Here is a 26,020-nt window from a genome sequence, read left to right on the forward strand (position 1 = left end):
GACTGAAATTTTTGTTTTCAGGTAGGACAGCCACCATCTAAAGACAGCTGCACCAGTCAGGACCTGGAGAGCCTACCTGGGTGCCCTGCGTCATCAGCGGGTTTCATTGGCCCTTGCTCATTGAACTGGAGAAGGCACGGGCAGTCTTCCTGTATCGGGATGGTTCTGCTTAATGTCCTAGAGCTCCTTAAAATACAGTCTGCTATACAGTTCTTCCGAGTGTCCCCTATTTCACATATGCTGACAAAATCATCGCTCTTCTATCTTAGCAGGATGCCCTCTTGGACTGTTTTCAGAAGCAACCCTCCATCTCCAACTCCAAAAATAAATGAAAACCAAACCACACAGTTGGAAATCAAGTTTGTTTTTATATGAACAGAAGTAGACCATCTAGAAATATTTCAGTTTATTTAAATTGTTAAGTAGAGTATGAAACCGAATTTATAGCTAGTACCAGAGAATGGACTGAACTGTTGGTGTTTAATGAGAACAGCTTCTACACAGGATCCCAAGAGACTTACAGAAAGGGGACAAAGCCCTAATAGTAAGCAAATAAAACTCAGGTTTCAAACAGATTATACAAAAAATTGATTTATACTCCATTTCCCTTTTTTTTTTTTTTGATATTCAGAAAGTGCAGAGTTAACAAAAAGTAGCCATATTCTTTCTCTGTACAATGCCGATTATAATTATGCAAACAACAAAACTGTCAGTCTGTTAGCCGAAATCCCAGTGTGTAGCTCCAAACCTTAAGTCACTGAATTAAGGGTTAAAGAGGGTTTTAAGTAAAGAGGCAACTGCCACATTGCAGATAGAGGAAAACAACAAAAACAGCAAAGATCTAACAACAGTAGGTTTAACCTACAACTTCAAAAGCTTTAACATTGCATTTTTCATAGTGGAAAATCAGGGATTATTTGGCAATGCTGCTTTTTACTAGTAAACAATGATAAAGTCGAGTGGGGGACCCTAAGAACCACCAATGAGGCATATAAAATTGTCTTTAGGGCACTATCTGAAAAATTCATGGGTTCTCTTAGCAGATATGTCCCTATATTGTTTATGTGAGCCAAGAGGTCATTAAAATGCATGTCACAGAAATCTTCTCAATGGAAGCTGCTGTCCTAAACTCAGCCTCTGCTCGAAATGAATCATGCTATTCACAATTATTTCCACAAAGGTGTCATCTTAGGATGCTAGCAGCATAGGGAACTTAGCCTACCCTACCCTAATGAGAAGCAAGGAAGCCAAACTAGAAAGAGGAAGAGAAAGATGGGATCAGAAAGAACCACAGATCTAAGCTTTACATGAGAAGCCTTTTGCTGTCCTTTTTCTTTTTTAAAAAATTCATGGTAATAGTTTTCCAAGAGGATGTAAAGAGAGGACTCGAAATTAATAATATTATAATGTATTTCTAAATCTTAAGGTAAAGACAACTTAACACTGAAAGTGTTGTTCAGAAGCCAAATCTTAATACATTTGGCAAATGCTACTAAGATCCACTCCTCGTTCTGTATATTATTTTTAAAACCAGTCTTTCCTGGGCTATCGAACTGCCAGAGGAGTTGCCAAAATGGAGACTACTCAAATTCAGGTTAAGAGGTTTATTCTAGGAAAGTGAATAGGATATATACCTAATTAGAAAGACAAACCACAACACCCTCCAAACACTAGTGCATGCAATTAACTCTTCCATTTCATAAACTCGATGAATAGACAGGAAAAGGAGGGGAAAGGAGAGGAACAGAAGGCAAACAGCGGGACAGGTTTTAGGAGAGAGTAAATAAGGGGCTGACACCAATAACTGACATCTGATAGTAGGCAGTTAGAATTCATCTTTCCATTTACTTAGCAAGATAAATCAGTGCTTTATGTTAAACTCGACAAACCTTTCATCTTTAAATAACTCATAGCAGGAGTAGTGGGGCAAACAGAGCAGCATGCAGAAAGATGAGACGCAGGGACAGAGTGGCCGAGGGACCCGGTGGCAGGAATCGGTTTAAATATCAAGGCCACTGGAAATGAGACTGCAAATCAAATGTCACTTCTGCATTCCCCTTTGTCCTCAGTTAACTACTGTGAAAGTTACAGCCAAGCAAACCACGAGCATCTGAGCGGGTTGATGCCGGGGTGAAATGTCTCCTGCACATGCTTCCACCGAAAGAAAAAAGAAAAACCAAAGAAGTTCCTTTCCACATAAGGCACAGGACAAAATTAACCCACGTACAGAGTCAAGGCGAAAATGAGTGTTTTCCTGGCTTTTGTTTCTTTGTTATCATGTCTATGGATTATAGGGACTCAAGCACATTATTCAAGACAGAAAACCCCACTGTTGTACAAAATAAAATTGTTAATTCTAACTTTTATTCTTATACAATTTGCAGAATAGAGTTGAAATGATTGCTATAGTTTAATGTTGATAAGAACTGGACTATAATACAACTGAAGTGCAGTGGTGAGCTGAGCAAGTACATCTGAAAATGAAGTCACAGACATGATTTTTCTATACATTTTTTTTTGTTTGAAGAAAATTATAATAGTCCGCAAGCAGTCACAGATGAAAGAACAAATAAAATAAGTGGACTGAATAGTTAAGATGAGGAACAAAAATATCTGTTTAGAGTTAAAAATGGACAGAGTGTTTTTATTTTGCAGCAAGAAGAGAAACGGATGGTGGATGGCAACAGATGGACCAGAGAGCGCTCAGCTCAGCAGCATTTGCTCTTCCAGCCCGTCACACCTCCTCCACTGCTGATGTCTACGTTTTCACTGTTGGGTTCTTTTACAGGGGTCTGCAAAAACACAAGGAAGCAAGCCATGAGAAAACACCAGCATGAAGAAAAAAACATTCAACGGAAAGAGTCACATCAGTATCGGCTTACACAACAAAGGCAACTATAGCTACACAGTGTGGCCTGTGTAATGATTTGGAAACTGCTTTAGTCTGTGAAGTGTGAAAGAAGTCTCCTAGAAACATGCAGTAAAACATCTCAAACCATCTCTGCTCAAACTCTTTAGAAGAGATTTGTCATCTCTTAGCCCTGACCCTGAGAACTTAGAACTTAAGCGTTTTTAAGTCAGGCGTGGTGGCACATGCCTGTAATCCCAGAATTGGAAGACAGACGATGACGAATTCTTGGTTAGCCTGGGCTACACAGCAAGACCTGCACCTTGTTCTGTTCTGAAAGGCAGGCGAGATAGTTCAGGGTGCAACTGCCTGCTGCTAAGACTGAGTTTGGTCCTTGGATCACAAGGTAGAAAGACAAAGCCAGCTCCCACAAGTTGTCGTCTGAGCTCCACAAGTGGGCTGTGGAACTCCTGCCAGCCCTGCCTCCTCCAAATCAAAATATATCATTTATAACTCACAAAAAAGCCACTGTTAGGCCAAGCCTGGCATTAGAGACCCAAGAGCCTATCTCTGTTCAGTCTTTCGCCCTTTCAGACTGGCTTGTATCAGTGTACCAGTGCTTTAAAAAAGACAATCTCAGGGTTGGAGAGAGATGGTTAAGAGCACTAGCTGCTCTTCCAGAGGACCCAGGTTCAATTCCCAGCATCCACAGCTCACAACTGTCTATAACCCCTGTTCCAGAGGTTCTGACATCCTCACACAGACCTACAAACAGCCAAGACAATCTTAGACACACAATGGCACACACCTTTAATCCCAGGACTCAGGGAGGCAGAGCCAGTCGGATCTCTGAGTTCAAGGCCTGGTCTACAGAGCAAGTCTAGGACAGGCAAGGCTATACAGAGAAATCCTGTTTCTAACCACTCCCTCCCCCCAAAAAAGGCACTGTCAACCCTGAGTGAGGATGGACAAAATGCAGTTACAGAATTTGTGTGGCAAGAGACTTAGAAAAAGCTCCAAGGACACATACAATGTTAACTGCTTACTCTTACACGGTGAGCTTTCTCTTTTATAGCATTCTACATCTATACCATGTTCAACATCCTGAACATGATTCTTAGAATATCACCGAGTTTTAAAGTTTTAAAGGCTAAGGTGGGCCTGAGATCTGAACTTTTATGAAACAACTTAAAAGTAAGGTCTTTGGTAGAACGAGGGAAAATATTAAGAGTGTTCTATAAACCCAGGCAGCCCTCAGAAAGCCTGGCAAACCTGAACTGAAACTCCTGTTTCATCTACTTTCACTGCCTCAAGACGGAACCGTCCCTGTCAATGTCAGGGAAAAGGTTCACTACACTAACAAGACAAGGTCCCACACCTGAGAACTTGCCTGACAAACTGCCTTTACTCCTTAGACAGCTTTTAAGAAAAAACCATAGAAAACTAAAGAGGCAGCTCAAACAGGGCCCACGCCAAGAAAACACAACAGCACAAGATTTCACTTTTCTCTAGGACCTTCTTGCTCCCAAGTAACTGAGATTCAGGTTTATGCATGGCCCCTCACAATCTGTTTTTCTCTTAACTCTGCAGTCTGCAAAGGAGCATCCCTTGGTGAAACAAATACCTGATAGTCACAATATGAATTTAGTTTATGAAGCAGACTTTAATCGGGCACTCAGCCTCGCAAAGAGCACTAACCCAACAAAAAAGGAAACAAGGCATTCTTTAAATTTGGGGAGCTTATTATTTACCACCTGTCTCTATCTCCCAAGTGCTGGGATTAAAAGCATGTGCTACATGCTCATTGTTTTGTTTCTAAGGAAAGGATCTCACTATTGTATGCAGGCTAGCCTTGAACTTACTATGTAGCTCTGCCTCAGCCACCCAAATGCTGGGATAGAAAGTGTGTTCTAGTGCACTTGGCTTCAAAAAGTCTTTTTTGCTTTTTTAAACAGATTAGCTTACGAAGTAGGTTTCCATGGCGTTTTCGTGTATAAAAGAGCTATACTTCTCCTTCTTCTCTGAGACAGCTTATCTTACAGCATATCCCTGACTGGCCTGGAGCTATGAACACTGTACCCAGAGCCTCAGGCATGCTAAACAAGTGCTCCTGTACTGAGCTGCTTTCTCAGCCCAAACAAGTAATACTTAAGAAACAAAAACAGCACTTTAAAATGTTTGCATAATTTAGAAAATTTTTATAACCTACTGTTCCAGATCTTCCTTTTCTATAAGTAACTGTGTGGGTGCATATATTTGTTTGGTGCATATACTTTTAAAATAAAACCATTATGTTTCACTTGATCTTTTATTTATTTTTTAATTTGAGACAGGGTCCAGGTGCTGTGGTACATGTCCGTAATCCCAGCACTTCCGGGAGGCAGAGGCAGGAGGAGCTCTGTGAGTTTGAGGCCAGCCTGTTCTACAAAGTGAGTCCAGGCCAGCCATGGCTACACAGAGAAACCCTATCTCAAAAACACAAACAAACAAACAAAAAAATAACAAGAAATTGAGACAGGGTCTCTCTTCATAATCCAGGCTGGCCTCAACATATGATCAACCCACTTCATCTCCGTAAGTACTGGATTGCAGACATGTCACACTTGACTCTAACCTACTTTTCATCACTCAATATGCTATAAATAGCCTTCATATACTCCCCATACTAAACTTCCCTAATTTCTGAAAGCTAGATTAAACTTCAGGGCCTCCCACATGCTGGGCAGTCAATCATTCCACCAATGACCTACACGGTAGTCCTCAACCTTCCTCATGCTGCAACCCTTCAATACAGTTGCTCATGTTGTGGTGACCCCCAACCAGGAAATCAGTTTCATTGCTAACTGTAATTTTTGTTGCTGTTATGAATCGTAATGCAAATATCTGACATCCAGGAGTTGTGGGGGCGGGGAGGACGCAGTATGAAACAGAAGCCAGACAGTGAATACCAACAGCTACCACTGACTAGCTCCTTCAGGTTGCTACAGTGGTCTAGCCATCTACTCTAAACTCCTTGCTTGATTCTGCAGGGTCAAACACTGACAATGGGTGATCTGCAGGAGCAGCAGCACCAGAAGTCAAGCTGTCTATGTGAATACAGTATTTAAGGAGACAAAGAAGAGGGAGTGGTAGAGCAGCTCAGCCATCCAGAAGGCTGGGACGGGAGGGTCAAGAGCTGCAGGCCAGCCCAAGGGACATGTAAAGCCCTGTCACAAACAAGAACAAAAACTACTACCACCACCAAACAGACAAATAATTGGGAAGCGCTGCTGCGCAAAGGAGCTTACCTTTCGGAGGATGTCTTCAGCTAATGTGAGAAACGCCTTTTCGATGTTTATATTTGCTTTTGCACTAGTCTCAAAAAACCTAATACCATGCTCCCTTGCAATCTAAAATAGAAGCAAAATAACATTATGCAAATGCCAAATATGGATAGTAACTGTGGCGGTAACATGTTATAGGTAACATGTTATAGGCAATAATTATTTTACTCTGAAGGTGGTGGTGTCAACTAGAATGTGACACGGACCATTTTAATGAGTCGAGATCTTAAAAAGAGAGGTAGGTAATAAAAACAACCCCCTTCCTATCTCAAGAGTTCACTTCAGATATTCTAAATTAGGGATTTTGTCCTTACATTAGAAGCTGGGCATGATATATCTGATTTCTGCTTGCCAGTCTTTTAGTTACCAAACTTCAGAATCTAATAATGGAACATTAAAGCTCTAAAATTAAAACAACAGGTACTGCTGGCACATTTTTCTGTAGAGCTTACATAAGCTAACAAATATGAGGCACAGACGCGGCCCTCCTCCCCATGTCAGTGACACAGTAGGAAAGTCTGACAGGGAAGCTGCTGTTTCCACAGCAGCCCTGCAGTCACACCTGTCACAGAGGGAGCTCACTCTGCTCACACTTACCTGTTCTCCTTTGCCTTTAGGTACAACTCTCTTATCATCCATGTCACACTTGTTTCCTAGTAACATTCTTTCCACATCTTCATTGGCATGCTGAAATGGGATAAAGTTGTACTGTTGCACACTGGTATGAGTTATGACTTAGCATTTCCTAAACATGACTGTGTTTCTGAAACCATGTCCTGTTCCATGAATCTGCACGTGGTATATGTGTAAGCACAGGGACATGGACCTATCCATGGGTATGCAGCAAGAGGTCAAATTGCCTATTTCTACTACTGTTCTCCACCTTTTTTTCCCCCTGACACAGGGTGGCTCATTGGACCTGGAACCACCAACTGGCTAGAATGGCCAGCCTATGAGTAAGATGCCATGTCCCAACCTGTCTCCACCTTCCAGAGCTAGTATTACAACCTATACATAGGGCTGGAGAGAAGGCCCAGTGGTTAAGAGCACTGGTTGCTCTTACAGAGGTCCTGGGCAAGGCAGCTCAGTCTGTAACTCCAGTTCCAGGGGGATCTCATGCCCTCTTCTGGCTTTCTGCATACAAGTGGCATACAGACATACATGTCTGTAAAAATATCCATACTGATAAAATGATGGAAAAAACAAATGGGGGAGGGGGAGGACCAAAAACCTACACTGCCACAACTGACTTTTTTTTTTTTTTTTTTTTTTTTTGAGACAGGGTTTCTCTGTATATCCTTGGCTGTCCTAGACTCACTTTATAGACCAGGCTGGCCTTGAACTCAGAGATCAACAGGCGTGCACGACCACACTCGGCTCACAACTGACTGTTGGAGGACTGAGTGAACCTGGTCTTCATGTGTGCACAACAAACACTTCACCTGTGAAGCCATCTTCCTAGTGGTAAATTCCCCTACAGCAGTTCTTAAACTACCTAGCAGACAACATACAATTCCTAAGACAGAACCACACCATACATTACTTCTCTTCTAGAGAGCTTTTCTACTTGTAAACATATTCTCTCCAAAACACAAGATCCAGGCAACATAACTGGAAACAGAACCACTTACGCATATCTAAATTGAGCTGATTTCAGATTTGACTGGCACTATACCCATACTAGGAAAGCCTTAAGAAAAAAATTAGCCCTTATCATCTCTAATAGCTACATTGCTGTATTACAAGGAGATCTCACTCATTTAAGTTAACTGAAAACAAATTCAGAGTTCCAGTACATTAGAGGTGGAGGCAGGAGGACAGCCATAGTTCAAAGTTGTTGGGCTAACTGCTAACAAGTTTAAAGAAATAATTAAATGAATTTTAACTTGGGATTGGGGCGGAATTTCCAACAATTTTAAAAGCAGAGGCTAGATGTGGTGGTCCATGACTTTAATCTCAGCACTCAGAATGCAGAGGCAGCTAAAGTCCTCTGTAAGTATCAAAGCCAGCCGGGTCTACATAGTGAGATTCTACACACATAAGCCTGTGAGCGTACACACACATGTACGTATGTACATGTGCATACACACACACACACACACACAGCACATTAGTAACAAGACATTTGTGCCTCAACCTGGCTCCTCACTGTGTGCTAGTCTGTGATAAAGCGCTACAGAAAAGACCAACAACAGTGGCAATACACAGCCAGGACATACTTCTTATTTAGAAAAACATTCCTACTGGTGTGGGAAATCTTTGTAGTTACAATCTTGGCTCAGACTTCCTTTTTTCCTAATTACTTATCTCTTTTATATGAGGAAGAAATTTGCCTATATAAAAACTAAGAAAAAGAAAAGTACCTAAAAAACAGCTGATACTTCTCAGCATCCTCCCCCTACCAAATTTTTACAAGTCAAAATTCTATTAAAACTCTTCATTCATTAAATTAAACCTAAGCCAGGGAGGGAGACCTGGCTCAGCAGGCAAGGGCACCTGCCGTTTGGGTTGGACTCCCAGCATCCACACCTGTAACTCTAGTTCCATGATCTATACACTCTTCTGACTCCCATGGCACTATGCATGCATATGCTGCACATACATACATACATGTACACAAAATGTCCATATACATACGATAAATCTAAAGAAAGGGAGTGGTGGGGCATGCCTGTAATTCTAGTACTTGGAGGTAGAGATCAGAGGTTCAGGAATTTAAGGTCATAGAGTTGAGGCTAGCCTAGGCTATGTGAGACACCTACGTAAAGAGCCAAATCAAAACCAAACAATTTAAACAAACAAACAAACAAACAAACAAAAAAAACCCAAAAACTTTGGTGCAGACAAATGTCAGCATTAATACAAGTGGGAGCAGGAGACAAAGCTTACTGCTGCCTGCAGCAGTCTGAACAACTGTTTTCAGAGATCTCAACTCATGTGCGCTAGAGCCTTGATTTCACTGCAGAAAAGAATTTTAGCATAACCTGGCAAAAACTGCTCTAATCTTTGGGCTGGAGAGATGGCTCAGCAGCTAAGAGCACTCACTATTCTTCCAGAGAACACAAGTTCAGTTCCCAGCACCCACATCAGGTCAAACACAACCACTTGTAACTCCAGCTTCAGGGTATTTGATACACTCTTCTGGTATCAGTGAGCACCCACACACATGGAGTATTTACTCATACAGGTACATTCATGAAGTAAAAATAAGTCTTTAAAAAAAAGAAGGGACAAGAAGGTGTGAAACAGAGTTGAAGTTTATTAAGAGATGTTAAACATTTAAACACAGAAGTTAAAAGAAAATGAGGTGCCTGGGGAAAGGACCGCATAGCCAGCTGTGGGCATGATTTCAAGAGTCACATTAAACATCTCAACAACTGTTATACTGTGGCTTTTTTAAAAAAGACAAGTTTTCACTATATAGCTTTGGTGGCCTTGAACTCAGAGAGACTTGCCTGCTTCTGCCTCCCAAGTGCTGGATTAAAGATGTGCATCATCACGCCTAGGATTTTTGTTTTGTTTTTGATTTTTAAAAGACAGGGTTTCTCTGCGTAGCTTTGGCTATTCTAGAACTCACTCTGTAGAACAGGCTGGCCTCCGCCTCCCCGAGTGCCGGGATTAAAGGTGCGCACTGCCACTGCTGGCTGCCTGGGATTCTTTGATGGCTTTTAAGTTACTTTGTTCTAAAGGACCTTCCACCTGTGTTGAACCCCTCTTTTTCTGTAAATGACAGCACAGGGTGGTTTCTGAGGTACCCTGGATTAGGATTACGGACTTGTAAAGTGAAACCAAAGATCACAAGCACTGCACAGGGAGCTAAGACACATTTTCATTGTAAATGAAGTTTAAGTAACAAAATTTATAGAAAATTACAAGCTAATATCTGGAAAAGGAGGAATATATGCCAACACCTTAAGCACGGGTCACTATTATTTAAAACTCCTTACTGGGAATGTCATATATATGTATATAAAGAAATAGTCTTGTAGGCAAACAACACAGTAAACTTGACTAACTGCATTGGTGCTCCTGAACCTGGCAGAACTTCGACTGGCAGCTTTCTCAATTTATGTCCCATTGGCTGCCCTCACTTTCCTTTCCTGCCTTACAAGCATGCTACCAAAAGAGTGACAAGGACTGGAGACAGCTCCGTTGGTAGACAGCTTGCCTAGTGTACAGGAAGCCCTTGGTTCAATCCCTAGAAGCACATAAACTGGAAGAGGCAGAAGTTCAAGGTCATCCTCAACAAGTTCAAGGCCAGCCTGAGTGAGATATAAGACCTCTCAAAAGATAGTGACAAGGCCACCCACAAAACAAGACTACTTGCAAATTACATCTTAATCATTCAGAATAGAGAGCTTCAAGCCAATGAGATGATTCAGTGGGTCAAGATGCTTGCTGTATCTGCCCGGCACCATGGATTAGATCACTGAAAGCCATATGAAGGTGGAAAGAGAAAACAGACTCTACAAGGCTATCTTCTGAATCACTATATGCATACCCTGACATGCAGAGTGGCCCCCCATACACACACACCTACACCTATAGACTTTCTACATCTATAGATCCCTCGTTTTAGAAGTAACATTCAATATTAAGCCTCTCAAGAATAAGGCTGAGGCTAACTAACACCTCTGGTCCAAATCACCTTTCCCTGAGATTTCTATAGCCAAGTAGTTTCCCTGCTTCATGTATCCAGTCAACGCTAACTTTAAAGAGTTAGTCTTAGCGAAATATAAATTTTAGAAGGCAGCAATATGGCATGAATAACAATTGCAACAGGAAGTCTGAAAGCTGTAGCTAGGAAATAAGCTTTAATGCATAACTTCAGCTTACAAAAGAACTGTTATCTTTACATGCATATGGCACTATTTCCTTTTGGTTAAATTTACTGTCTTAATAACTAAACATTTCAAAATGTCCAGAAGCAGTGTGACCTTTCTATAATTTAGTAATTTAAAATTTTTTTAATTAAATCGTTCAATAAAAATTCACTGAGAAATAACTCATTTAGGGAAAAAGCATTATAAAAGCCACTGGCAGTTTCTGCTATCGTGTATATACAGAATTACTGAACAAAATTTTAAGGTAAACTACTCAGATGTTTGAGAAGGAAGGTTTATGTTCCTCCTAGGTCTTACCTCATCTATGTTTCTAAGCCACTTGCTGATGTTTTCAAAACTTTTACCATTGGTGATGTCATACACTAGCATGATGCCCATTGCTCCTCTGTAGTAGGAGGTTGTGATGGTGTGAAATCGCTCCTGGCCTGCTGTGTCCCTGAAATAAAGTCAATAATTGTATTAAGCATTTTAATATCACTTCAAATAAAGAACAAAATAGAATACGAGCAAAAATATGCACTAAAATTCACTATTTACCACAGAACAAGAACTCGTTTAACTCTTTTGAGACTGGCTGGTCTAAAACTTTAAAAAAGCTTGAACTCATATCTCTTGCCTCAGCCTCCAAAGCAATGGCATCACAGGAATGCCAAGCTCCATACTTCATACTTAGAGGAAATTCATGACCTACCCATACTGAGCTGAGAAGAAAAAACAGCACGTTACAAAAAAAATGTTTTGAAATTATTTGGTAAATACACACAAGCCATATAAAAACTCCTGGATCCATTTTTATTCAAATTCTTCATTTTGTAACACAAAAGCCTATGAAAATTTTTAACCATTTAAAGACCACAGCTTTTAGGGTCATTTATAGACACTGTGAAGATGGTCTTTACTGTCTCACTCACTGCGGGCTTATGCGCGCTAGCCAGGTATTCTACCACTGTGCTATACCTTCCCCTCTCGCCTCTTCCACCCCATTTTATTGAATTTTTTAAAAAAATTATTTTAATTATTTTATGTTATGTGAGTGTTTTGCCTGCAAGTATGTCTGTGTGCCACATGTGTGGCTTGTGCCCATGGAAGCCAGAAGAGGGCGCCAGATCTTTTTTTGTACTTGAGTCCTGGATCCTCTGAAAGAGAAGCCAGTTTCCTCCAGCCCCCTCCCTCACTTCTCTTTAACTCTGTCTATTTTATTTTAATGAATGTATGCATATGTACAACATGCTTGCCTGGTGCCTTTTGGAGATCAGAAGAGGGCATGAGAACTGGTGCCTACCTTTTTGTAAAAGTAATTTTAATTTATTTATTGGGTTTTCTTTTGGGGGGAGGGGGAGGAGAGCAGGGTTTCACTGTGTAGCCCTGGCTGCCCTGGAACTCACTCCATAGACCAGACTGGCCTTGATCTCACAGAGATCCACCTACCTCTACGTCTCAAGTGCTGGGATGAGAGGTGTTTGCTCTTAAAAGGCAGAGATATCTGCCCGCCCCAACATCATCCCCACTTTCAGACAGGGCTTCACTACTCAGCCCTGGCTGGCATGGCCTGGACCTTGCTAGGTTGGCCTCAAACCAGAGACTCTCCTGTTTCTGCCCTTCCAATTACTGGGATAAAAGGTGTGCATCACCATGTCTGGCCCATAAAAGTAATCCAAATGTGTCAACTGTAATTTAATAGCAAAACTAGAACTTGACATTAGTGTTATCTATGTCAGAATTCAGATTTCACTCTTCTGCCTTTTCCTTATTTTTATATATATAAAAACTTCACTGCATGGTTATTACATGCTGGGGCTGGCAACATGGGTCAACAGTTAAGAGTATTTGTTGCTCTTGCAGAAAACCCAGGTTCTGTTCCCAGCCCATATCATGTGGCTCGCAACCATCTGTAACTTCAGTTCTAGATCTGACACCCTCTTCTAACCTCTACAGGCACCAAGCATGCACATGGTATACACATATATACACACACACACACACGCACAAAATGTATTTTTTTAATCTAAAAATTTGTTTAACTTTATTTACTTATTGAGGATATATGTGTAGATGGGCATGTGTGTACCATGGTATATGCATGGACGTCACAGAACAAATTGCAGGGGATGGTACTCTCCTTCCACCTTGTGGATTATGAGATCAAATTCAGCAGTAGCTTGGTAACAAGCACCTTCACTCACTGAACCAGCTTCCTGGGTCTCTTTATTCTAAAATAGAATGATACCCTATGTATCTGTGCCTTCCTCTTTACCACAGTGTCTTGGTTAACTGTTGCTAAATAAATGTTTAAAATCATGTGACTAATTCTTCCTGGTGCACTTTGTTAGAATTGTTAGCTACACTAGTCTCCATTATTTTAGAAGCTTGTCTATGTTTAAAACAAAGAAACCACCTAGCAAACTTTTTTTGTGATGTTAAAACTAAATTCATGGCTTTACATGTGCCTAGCAAAAGATCTACCACTAAGACACATCCCCTCAGCAAACTTCTATGGAGACTCTGTAGTTGCTATTTCTCCATATACCTTTGTCAGTTAATTCATGGGGTGGCAGGGGTGTGTTTGCTGGGGGTTGAAGTAAACAGGATCTCCCCCTTGGCTAAACACATTCCTAAGCAGTGAGCTACACACTTCCATGTCTCCTTAGCCAACTCGAGTCACATTCCTTTTATTAAATCCGAGAGACTGTGTTTCATCAAAAGATGCCCCCCCATAGCCTTGTCTTCAATTCAATAGCCATTCTTTTCTCTATATCTAACCACTAAGAAGAATCCCAAGCAGTTGACCATGTCATCTAGGATTACAGAGAATGGGGTATATACCGTAGGCTAGCCTCAAACTCAAAATCTTCCTGGGTCAGCCTCCTAAATGCTACCTATGATCTAAAATGTTCTTCAAGTACATGTTTAATCATAACTCTGCTTCAATTTTCAAGTCCAGAGTAAGAGTTTTAACAGTATGCTGGAACTTTACATTCCCATGCAAAACAGCAAAGCTGAACCCCTAACTCCGTCCCATAAAGCTACAAAAGTTACTAAAACTGGCTGTAAGAACAAAAACTCTTAACAGCTCTTCAGAAGGCTGGAAATGTGCAGCTTAAAGCAGAACACTTGCCCAGTGCACATAAGGTCTGGGTTTGATCCCCAGGACTGCACAACACAACACGAAAAAAAAATTCCTTTGAAGAACGCAAAGGGGGATATAGTTTCTTTTTTTTCTCCTTATATATGTTACCGAAGCACAAGCAACAAAAGTTAAATAAACTAGACTTCATAAAAATGAAAAACTCACATTTCCATTTTCATTTTGTGGTGCTAGGGACCAAACTCAGCCCTGCTTCCCCACCCCTCCACTTTCACTGGAGGTAAGTACTTGCTAAGTAGCCCAGGCTGCCTCTGAACCCATGTCCTCCTGCCTCAGCCTCCTGAGTGCAGGGAATTAAGTGTGCGCTATCACATCTGGATTTGTCAATGTAGACGATGAAGAAAAGATAACCCACATAATAGAAAAATGTTTGCAAATGTTTAGTGTTTCTGCATGCTAAATTCTAAAAATGGTCTTATCTTCAAACAACAAAAGGACAAATGAACAAACTTAAAAATAATCAAAAGGAAGGGCTACATAGATGGCTCAGTGGTTAAAAGCTCTGGCTGCTCTTCCAGGTCCCGAATTCAATTCCTGGCCCTCACATAGCAACTCACAACTGTCTATAACGGGACCTGATGCCCGCTTCTAGTATGATGTGTATACAAAGTACTCATACGCATAAAATATATAAATAAGCAAAAGATATTATTGCATCCTTATAAAAATAGGTTTACATGGTCAATAAACACTCAAGATGTCCAAAGTTGTCATAAAGCAGAAATGAAACGTAAACAAAGCTGGGCACAGTGGCCCATCCTGTAATCCCAGCACTCTGGGAGGCAGACACAGGTGGATCTCTGTGAGTTTGAGGCCAGCCTGGTTTACAAAGTGAGTCCAGGACAGCCAGGGCCACACAGAGAAACCCTGTCTCCAAACAAAGAAACAAAAAGTAAACCAAAACCACAATGCCATTTCAACTCCTCTAGGATGGCTATAATCAAAAAGCTGGTAAGGTAGGGCCTTCCTCTCATCTGTTACTGGTAGTAACACAGAATAATTGAGAACTTTTAGATGAATCTGCCCTTTGCTCCAAACATTAAACATGGGACTGGAGAAAGAGCTCAGCGGTTAAGAGTGCTTGCTGCTCTTTCATCAGACTCAAGTTCAGTTCCCAGCACCTGCATCATGCAGTTCACAAGCGACTGTCCACTTGCAGAGATTTGCCCTTTTTTCACCTCTTTGTAACACATACACTTGGTCACAGACAGACAGACCACACAGACACACTTCATACTAGCGCAGAAGCAGAAAAGTGGTGGTACATGCATAAAACAGTTGAGTCTTGCTAGCACACTAAGTGAAATAGCAGCCACAAACCATCAGATACAGCCCCATATACAAGAACTGTGTAGACTGGGAAGCTCCGAGAGGCAAACTGCAGACTGCAGGGTTGGGGGAGAGTGAACGTGTGGCCTCTTTTGAGAGCGAATACTCTAAGATTGTAATGGTGACTACACAATCCTAGGACTAAACTGAAAACTACTGAATTGGACACTTAACTGGCAAAATGGCATGTGGATTATGTCCTAATAAATCCACTATAAACCAAACCAAAACACAGGTTTTAAAAAATTCGTATTAAAAAAACTTTAAAGCAGGACTTGGTGGAACTGCAGAAATGGCTCAACAGTTAAGAATGTGTCCACATGTTCACAAAACCTAGGGTCACTTCCTGCTGTGTGGCTCAAAGCCACTTTTAACTGTAGTTCCAGAAGACCAATGCCTCTGACCTCTGCTGCACAGCATTTTTGTGCACATATATGCACACGTGCATACATACACGTATTTAAAAAGAAAATAAATCTTTAAACAAAAGGCTGAGCATGGTATCTCTCACCAGTAATCCCAGAACTTGGGAGACGGAAGCAAAAGAATCACCAAGAGTTCAAGGTCACCCTGAGTTACATAGTGAGTTTGATACTAGTCTAACAACAATGTAAGACCTTGGAAAGGGGGAGGGAAAGCAGATGAAGAGGAACAACTGGCTATGAGGTGCAATTCTAATTTTTTCCCCTAGAGTTTCAAAGCCATATAGGACTTTTCTCCTTTTCTATTCATTTTTTCCTTTATATTTTCTACTTTTCTCCAGCCTACATAATTTTGTCACTTTTTTAAAATTCAGAGCTCAGTTTTTTGGCTATGGAAGTATTGGAGCTTAGTTCATCACTTACTAATCACACAACCTACACTTGGCAGAGATCACTTGAGAGTTTACAGGAGCTGTTCCTACTACTTAGAATCCATCCATTTATCCATTAATTCAAACATCTGCTGGATAGTCAATGTACTAGGCATTATTTAAAACATACAACGAGCAGGTCTGAAGCCAGACAAGTCTTATTCTGGATGGACTTGAAGGTACTATAAACAACTAGGAGAGATGGCTTCTATAAAATTATAGAAAGATGCAACATGCCCCTAAGGAACTCAAAATGTAGCTCCATGTTTTCACGATGTCCTTGTAACACACTAGGTCAAAGTCAATTTTACTGATATTCTCTTGTATTAAGTGATCTCTCAAGTTAATGTTTATCTGTCTAAAGCAAGATTCAAAGTTGTTTTCAAAAGCACTGGCTTTGCTAACAGCCTATTTCTGTAACAGAAGTATGACAGTTTTTATTTAGAAAATGAAAGATGTGATTGTACTTTGCAGTATTCTTAAGACAATCTGTCACACGCTCATCTTATCTCAAAGTACACTGGTCTTCCCTTTAAATCAATCCGCCAATTACCTTTTATTCAATTATTAAATATTTACTCAGCAAACACTATATGCTATCCACCAGAGATAAAACAGTAAATACAAACTGTTACCTTAAAGGAATTTGTATTCTTCTGGAGGCAACCAGTAAACCACACAGAATGCCAGAAAATGACTGATTAAGTAATACCAAAGTGTCAATGAAAAAAAATGACTAAGCCCTGGGAAAATACCAAATAGCAAATGCCGCCAGTCCAGTGGAAGGGCCAGAGCAGCTGGGTCTCTTCAAAGGGAGGATGGAGCAGCAGTGACTGGCTACTGAAGTTATGGAGGCCATGACCAAGGATGTCAAATTCCTGGACATCCTTTCTTCTATGCCTCAAGAAGTCCGCTCAGTTTTTCCTGGGGATGTCTTCAAGGGTGAGCGGTTCTTACTATTTTTTTTTCTTTCTTTTTCCATTTTCATGTGTCTGTGGTGTGCATATCCGTGTATGGAGTTGGGTCCAAGGCTGATAAAGGGATCATCCTTGATTGCTCTTCCACATTACTCATGGAGACAGGGTCTCTCAAGTTACCCCAGAGCTTGCCGATGTGGCTAGACTCCATAGCTGGCCTGCTCTGTGGACCTCTTCTGCACCGTTCTAGACTGTGGAGTTATAGGTCACTGCCACCACTGCCGCCACCCACCCAGCATCTCAACTCCGGTCCTCCTATTTGTACAACAAAATCTTTAAAAAAAAATGTATGTGTGTGTGTGTGAGTGCTATCTGCATGTGTGCCTGCATGCCAGAAGAAGGCATCATATTCTACTATTAAAGACATTATATTTTTTTAAGATTTATTTATTTTATTATGTAAACAATGTTCTGTCTGCATGTACAGCTGAATACCAGAAAAGGGCACCAGATTTCATTTCAGATGGTTGTGAGCCACCATGTGGTTGCTGGGAATTGAACTCAGAACCTCTGTAAGAGCAAGTAGTGCTGAACCATCTCTCCAGCCCAAGATGTTAAAATATTAATGCCCCCAAGAATGGTATTTTGTGTTCATAGAAATGTTTTAATCAACTGCACTACTATCTTCTGTTACTTGGTTTATCTGAAACTTATTTGTTGTGGCTGAACTGAAGCTACTAGATATTCAAATGTTAACTGCTTGTCCCCAAGATCCTTATGAAGAAATTCTCACCTATCCAAAATGATGTGGTGTAATGCTTGCTTCCCAAACTATTCCTGATTGGCTACATAAAATTGTCTATACCTGGACTGGGCAGAAAAAAGCTTAGTTGTATCAGAGATCACGAGGAGGAGAGGAAGTAGGAGGTCATCATGGGTTAGCATGAACTAGACGCATGTGGCCAGAAGGAGCTTGCTCTAAGGATTGGCATGATGGAGAGAAGCAGGCCAAAAGTATTTATGGAAAGTTTGGCTGGAAAGTAGTCAAGATAGCTTAGAAAGATAATATCTGCCCACCCCGTTAATGATTATTTAAAAGTCTAACAGGTTTCTGTGTCTTTTCCCTATTTTTTTGGGAGGGTGGGAGACACATACATGCTAAGACACACAGGTGGAGATCAGAGGAAAATTTTGGGGGAGCCAGATATTGCCTTCTACCATGTGGATTCTGAAGGTCAAATTCAGGTAGTCAGGTGTGATGGCAGTCACCTTTCCCTATTGGGCCTATTTTTAAAAATTTGTTTTCATTTTTCTGAATCATAACACCTAATTACTACCTCTCATTTCTGTTAGAATAACCTAGGTAAATTTTTCATGATTTTCAGTGTCCCATTTTAATCTGCATGTCTCATACATTTATACTTCTCTTTTTTTTATTTTCTTTTTTTTGGGGGGGGGTGGGTTTCAAGGCAGGGTTTCTCTGTGTAGCCTTGGCTGTCCTGGACTTGCCTCGAACTCACAGATCCTCCTGCCTCTGCTTCCCTGAGTGCTGGAATTACAGGTGTGTGTCCCTGGCTTCCTTTGCTGTGGTCCTGGCTGTCCTGGAACTCACTCACTAATGTGGACTCACAGAGATCCGCCTGCCTGTGCCTCCTGACTGCTGGGATTAAAAGCCAGCAGCACTCCTGGCTCACACTGACACTTTCAATATAACTTTACCTTACCAAAATGGCCTGGCTCCCTTGTTTGTTTTTTAAAATATGGTAGCATCTAGCCAGGGCTCTCCTAGAATCTGACATATAGCCTGCCCTCTCCTTCCCCAAACTGGGATTACAGACATGTACCACAATGCTGGGTTTGAGTTGGGTTGTTCCTGAGTTCTGCACATAGATTCTCATTATGCTTACCAGGCTCCAACAATGAGGAACATTATGATGATGATGATGATGATGATGGTGTGTGTGCACAGGTGCGTAAGTGCCTGTGAGTGTAGATGGCTGGAGATCAAAATCCCCTGGAACTAGAGTTACAAGAGGCTGTGAGCCTGCCTGACATAGGGGCTGGGAATTGAACTTGGGTTCTCTGAAAAAGAAGTTCATGTACTGAGCCATCTCTCTGATATATAATATATAAAAAACTTTTTGCCTTACTACCTCTAGGCTAACTGGTAACAACCCCTCTGCTCAGAGCTAAAGGTGTCTGTTAGTTGGTGGAATTAGTTTTAGAACTTCTCACATACTTAAGTCTAAGTCTGATCCAGTGCTCTAGATTCACCTAAAAAACAAAACTGATGTTAAATATCTGAAGAGCAATTAAACATTGAACATGTTTTATAATTTCTTTTTTTAATCATAGCATACATTTCTAAGCCTGTTTTCACGTTTTTCCTGTTTTCAAAGCCTAGCATTTTTCCTCTATTAATTTTTTTTAACCAATCTAGTATGATCAGACTGCTAAAATCATGAGGCAATAGCAGAATTTCCCTTGTATAAAATAAAAGACACACAGCTAAGAGAATGAATGCTGTGATACTATCACTCCCAATGACACGTTAGAAAAGATGTGCTACATTCCTAAGAGGCAAAGTAGTGTCTCTCCCCGCGGTCCACATGGGCGGGTGAAGCTGTGTGCTTTGGACACTGCTGAGATAGTTTTTAATCTAGGCACAAACATTATGAAGTCAACAGTAGTAATTTTTACGTCCTGGAAGGTCACTGGTTACTTGTTCAGGAAAGGCAGTCTAGAAGACTGTTAAACAAATAGCAAAGCAGAGTCTCACTGCAAACCTTAAGCAACTGGCACCAACCAGGAAGTAAGGAAATGCATCACTTACCATATCTGTAGCTTGATCTTCTTTCCTTGTAGTTCAACTGTTTTGATCTTAAAATCTATTCCTGTAACACAGGGAAGGTAAACTGTAATTGTTGCATCATACTTAGCAACAAACAAGTTTTCTGCAGTCAAAATGCTTATGCTTTTGAACCTGGTTGCTTGTACATATACACTCAGTAAATATCCATACATAAGTATGCATGTCCACGACTTGAATTGTTTAATATAAGATCCAACCTAATAGAAACAATAACTATGTAGAAAGAGCTTTTACAAGCTAGGAATTTTTTTTACTTAATATTTAGTTAATTTAATACTTAATATTTAGTTAATACGTAAATTTAGTTGGAAATCTTAATGCCCATTTCTTTTAAATTTGGTTTTAAAGCCTGGTTGGCGCATGCCTGTAATTCCAGAATCTGGGAGGCAGGCAGATCTCTGTAAGTTCGAGGCCAGCCTGTTCTACAAAGTGAGTCCAGGACAGCCAAGGCTACAGAGAAACCCTGTCTCAAAAGAAAAAAAGAAAAAGAAAAAGAAAAGAAAAAAGAAAGAAAATTCCCTGCTCACCCTGACCCCACACTTCTTTTGTTTAAAGACAGAGTTTAACTTTGTAGCCTCACCGACTAGCTGAGAACTTGCTATATATAGACCAGGTTAGCCTTCAATTCATGGAGATCTGCTTGCCTTTGCCTCCCAAGTGTTAGGACTCCACAGTCTTTCTTACAGTACACAATGAACATGAATCACAATAAAATACATTTATTGAAATCATATGTGTTCTGATCCCACAAATTGGAAAATCAGCAACAGAAAGGCATCTAGAAAAATTGCAAAACATTCAGAAATTCATGTGTCAAAGAAGAATAATAGAAATTATGGGAAAAAATGAATTTAAATCAAGTTTTGTAAGACAATGGAGGCTAGTGTGGCTCAGTCAGTACATGCTGGCTGCAGAAGCATGAGTATTTTGTACTCTTTCTCTGGAACTCAGTATACTCCAGGTTAGTATGAAACCCTGTCTCAACAGGAGCAACAGCACTTTCTGCCAAGCCTTACAACCTAAGTTCTGTCCCGGAGCCCATATAGTAAAAGGAGAAACAGTATGCCACAGCTGTCCCCTCACCTCCATGTAGATGCCCACTCCCTCAAATAAGCATGGAAAGACAAAAATAAACAAAACCCCAAAACATACAGTGCACAGTGACTGAGAAACATTGGCTATAAACTTCTTGCCTGCACATATGCATGTACCCCAGGGCATATGTACAAACAAGTAAAAACATATACAATCGTGAGAAACACCCTCACTCTAAGAATATCATACTCGGGGCCTGGCAGTGGTGGTGCACCTTTAATCCCCAGTACTCAGCCTGTCACAAAAAAACTAGATAGATAGATAGATAGATAGATAGACAGACAGACAGACAGACAGATAGGAGAGACGGACAGACAATCTCCTTGAATTTCTATGACTACATCCAGTCAACATCCACCCTATCTCTCTAAAATTTAAAAACAAAGAGACTTGCCTTTGAACTCAAAGATTCATCAAGTACAGCAAAAAGAAAGTATGTTTTATTTCAAGACACATCACAGAAAAATTTAACACCAGGAGGGACATTTATAAGTGCTTGCAGAGAAACAAAACAAGTCACATTAAAGGGCAATTGTAAACATCACAAAAGCAACACTAGGACCCAAAAAGATAAAAAGACTGGGGTCGGGGGAGGCTTGGTTAGTACACAGCTTGCTGTGTTGTCCTAATTTCTGCTGCTGTGTCAAATGCCTGACAAAAAGCAGAAGGCTTTACTTCAGCTCACAATACCAAGTTATAGACAAGCATGGACTACAGTCCCTGTGGCAGGAGCTTAGAGCAGCTGTCACATCACATCCACAGTCCACGGCAGAGACACGGATGCACACCCTCACTTACTTGCTTATGCTCTGTTTCTCCAGTTTTGCACAGTTCAGAATCCTCTGCCTACAGAGTGGGCTTCCCACAGTGGCTGGTCTTCCCATGTCAATAAACTTAATGAAGACAACCCTCCAGAGACACACCAACAGAAGAGTCCAGTGTGGACAGTCCCTCACTGAAACTCTCCTGTGCTGTGTTATGACGATGATTACAGACAGCTAACCGTCATCACATTGTACAAGCATGAGGTCCTGAATTCAGATCCCAGTACTAGGGCAGGGGACAGAGATGAAGACAGGAGGGTCCCAAGGCAGTAGGAGGTGCTACCTCACAAAATTAGGCCTCTGGACTTCACATGTACACATATGAACACAGAATACATACATACACCACAGACACACCAAGTATTTTCAATATGTGTCTCTATAATACAAGATGAAATCTAGTCTCAGGCATGAAAGATAGGAAATAATTCAGGCCCCATGTGTTAAGACACAGTTAAGCCTCAGAGTATGGCACCATAATGGGATGTACTTTGGAAAGTCTTGAGAATTGAAGCGCTCTCTAAACTTTTTCCAAAAGAAATTCCACTTAACCCCACCCACAACAATGACAGCGAATAATCAGGGAAAGCTGTTCAAGGGCAGATAGGAAGACCAAGAAAACATCAAGCTACAGGTCTCCTGGCCTGCAGGACAGATAGGACACCTACTCCACAGATGATAATTCACATCCAAGAGACCACAGAAAGCAGGCTGCCTGAATTACAGCTGACTCCTCATTTTCCCTGAATATCACCACCACCCCAGGCAGAAGCCTCTCCTAAGTGAGTACCCCTACTCCAGGACCAGCCATTTACCCTAAAAATAATTTTCCAATCCTAAATTGCTAACACCTACTTTCCCCTCTCTCAAAAGGACATTTAAGCTCCAACCATCCAACCCTTCTTTGGATCTCATCTGTGTGCATATTAACCTCTATACCGTTTCCCCTGCTTGTAAACAGGAGCAAAGTGTGAACTCTGAAAAAGTGTGACTTTCTATATACATGCATCCTTCTGAGACAGATACAAGGAGACAGTTTTACCACACCAAGAAAGAGGAAGTTAAGAAATCACTACCAGAGTGATGAATAGAACAGGCCAAAATGGCCTGGAGAACAATAACTTATTTTCAAGAAGGGTGCCTTACACTGCACTCAGGAGGTGGGTTAGCCTCAGCTACAAAGCTTGGAGAAGACTGCTTGCTGTGTTTGCTGGTGACAGAGATTGATATAGCCCCAAAAGACCCTATCGACCCTAAACAGCAGGGAGAAGTAAAGGGGTCTATGCCCCCTCTCCCCACTAACCTTCTTTCTCTTACCTAGTGTTAAAAGATTGGTGGAAGGGAGGAAGAGGCTTAAATACCCCGAATAAAAGTTTAAAAATGAGTGCAAGAGAAGACACAATACAGTGCACTACCTGGTTAAACACCAAACCAGAACATGTTACTATGCGGAAAGGAAATATAATGAAACACCAGGGACATTATTGTGGTATTGAATTCTTATGTTCCATAACAATAACAGTGGGTTCCTGGGAGCTGGAGAGATGGCTCAGTGGCTTAAGAGCACTGGTTGTTCTTCCAGAGGACTGGCATTCAATTCCCAGTACCCACACAGCAGCTCATAACTGTAACTTCAGCTCCACAAGATTCAACACCCTCACACAGACATACATGCAGAAAAAAAAAAACCCTATTCTCATAAAATAAATAAATCTTAAAATGGGTTCCTGAAAAGTTGGGTTTTAAAAAAAAAGATTATTTATTATGCATACAATGTTGTCTGACTGTACACGTGCACGCCAGCAGAGGGCACTAGATCTCGCTGTAGATGATTGTGAGCTACCATGTGGTTGCTGGGAGTTGAACTCAGGACCGTTGGAAGAGCAGCCAGTGCTCTTAACCTCTGAGCCATCTCTCCAGCCCCAGGTTTTTCTTAAGTTATAAGAAATAGAGTCTAGGTAACAAAAGAAAAAGCCAAAAATGTCTGAGAAAGGCAAAACAAGGTGGACATGGGGCTTGTCCTGTATACCTACTATATTAATAGAAACAAAAATATGGTTAACAAAGGAGGCATCACTGCAAATATAGCCTCTCCAACACTGAATGTCAACTGGTCATCACCATGTATAAGCAAAAACACCAGTATTACTCGTGTAAGTCACAAACAATCTATTTTGTTTTCATATAGGATCTGGCTATTTAAGGCTCACACTGGCTTCAAACTCTCTTTCTACCTCTATCACCCAAGTCTTAGGATTATAGGACATGTGCCACCATGCACAGCTACAAACACAACTTTAGAGCTTAATATTTTTCTAAGCAAATACTTTTGTTATACCAACAACTACTTTTTATACTCCCATTTGTCCAGTATAAGCAGAAAAGTATAGGACAAAATTCAGGGAGCAAGACTACAGAATTGGCTCAGCAGTTAAGAACCCCTGTTGCTCTTGCAGAAGACCAGGGCTTGATTCACAACAACCCACTCGCAGCACACAGCAGTCTTTAAGTCCAGTTCCAGAGGACTCAATGACCTCTTCTGACCTCTGTGGATAACAGGCACACATGTGGTGACATATATACACACAGGCAAACACAATGCATATAAAATAACAAATACTTCTTTTAAATTTAGGGACCAGAGCAAAATAATTAACTAGCTCAGCTGCCAAGAGGATAATCACATTCTCCTGCAATCCTGTCATCTGCTGAAATAAATACAGGATTGGATCCAATCAGCTATGCCCCCATAGGTTATGCTTGTGTAAACACAGTTTCTACTTTTGGATGATTCCTGAGACTCAACTACAGTGTCTCATTTACTGCAGTAAACATTGTATCAACACTCAGCTGCTCAAGAGGGAAACATCAGAAAGCACACCTGAGCTGCATACGGTGGCACATGCCCATAATACCACTGCTGGGGAGTCAGGGGCATGAGGAACACTGCATAGTCCAGTCTACATGGTGGGAATTTGTTTTGTCTTGTCTTAAAAATAATCAACCCTATTCCACTTAACTGTTACACAAGCACCATCCAGTGGCAAAAAGACTAACTGCAGCCTGTAGCCGCCAGGAATTGCACAATGATCAACATTAGGCACACCCATGTAATAATCCAGAGAGCTGACGTTTATCAATTTACAAATTGTCAACACCAATGATTTTTAGCAAGTAAAATCAAGTGTCTCTGAGAGGAATTAAGAATCAAAATAGACACCTCTGAATAGTCACCTGGTCTAGAATTTAAGAAACCAGGCTTTAGTCTCAGCTCTTTCATGAACAGTACGTTAATAGTTTTTTTTAAATGTCATCTTCTAGTATCGACATTCTTTTTTTTTTTTTAAAGCTGTATGTGCATGCAAACAAGTATCTTGATATTATATCAAAGGATAAGAATCCTTTCATACCCTGGGCGTGGTGGGACACGCTTTTAATCCCAGCACTCAATGAGGCAGAGACAGGAGGATCACTGTGAGTTTGAGGCCAGCCTGGTCTACAAAGAGAATCCAGGAGAGTCAAGGCTACACAGAGAAACCCTGTCTCAAAAAACCAAAGGAAAAAAATCCTTTCATGAAATAATAACTAGCTTAGACAACATTTCAGTGTGCTCAGCACTGTTCCAAGAAGCTCTTTGCCTGAATTAAATTCTCTAAACAACCCTACTCCACATTACTAATTCCACACTCTTAAGTGAGGAAACAAACTGGGAGGCAGAGTTTACTTGTAGAGCATACTCCATTGTACAACCCTTGTTTCAATTCCACCATTTAAAAGAAGAAATAAAAGAAAAAGCTAAGGCAACAATAGCATTAGCAAGCACTACATTTTATTTATCGAGGCAGGGTCTCACTATGTAGCACTGGCCATCCTAGAAATCACTATGTAGACTAAGCAGGACTTAAACTCACACAGATACTCCTCCCTCTGCCTCTGCCTCCCTCTGCTGGGATTAAAGGCCACTCGGTAC

The 26,020-nt window shown here is 41.0% G+C and overlaps 1 protein-coding gene across 1 annotated transcript in view; it reads right to left on the reverse strand.

Moving 5' to 3' along the window:
• Positions 1 to 348: 348 nt before the first annotated feature.
• Rab10 (RAB10, member RAS oncogene family) overlaps positions 349 to 26,020 on the reverse strand; it is a 57,271-nt gene continuing 31,599 nt past the window's right edge. Inside the window, exons 2-6 of the mRNA XM_060365146.1 lie at positions 20,093 to 20,153; positions 11,313 to 11,451; positions 6,769 to 6,858; positions 6,136 to 6,237; positions 349 to 2,792 (exon numbers count right to left, since the gene is read on the reverse strand). Of these exons, the coding sequence (XP_060221129.1) occupies positions 2,709 to 2,792; positions 6,136 to 6,237; positions 6,769 to 6,858; positions 11,313 to 11,451; positions 20,093 to 20,153 (476 nt within the window). The 3' untranslated portion in view covers positions 349 to 2,708. The remainder of the gene's footprint in view (positions 2,793 to 6,135; positions 6,238 to 6,768; positions 6,859 to 11,312; positions 11,452 to 20,092; positions 20,154 to 26,020) is intronic.

Source organism: Meriones unguiculatus, chromosome 1 (assembly GCF_030254825.1).
Source record: "Meriones unguiculatus strain TT.TT164.6M chromosome 1, Bangor_MerUng_6.1, whole genome shotgun sequence".
NCBI lineage: Eukaryota > Metazoa > Chordata > Mammalia > Rodentia > Muridae > Meriones > Meriones unguiculatus.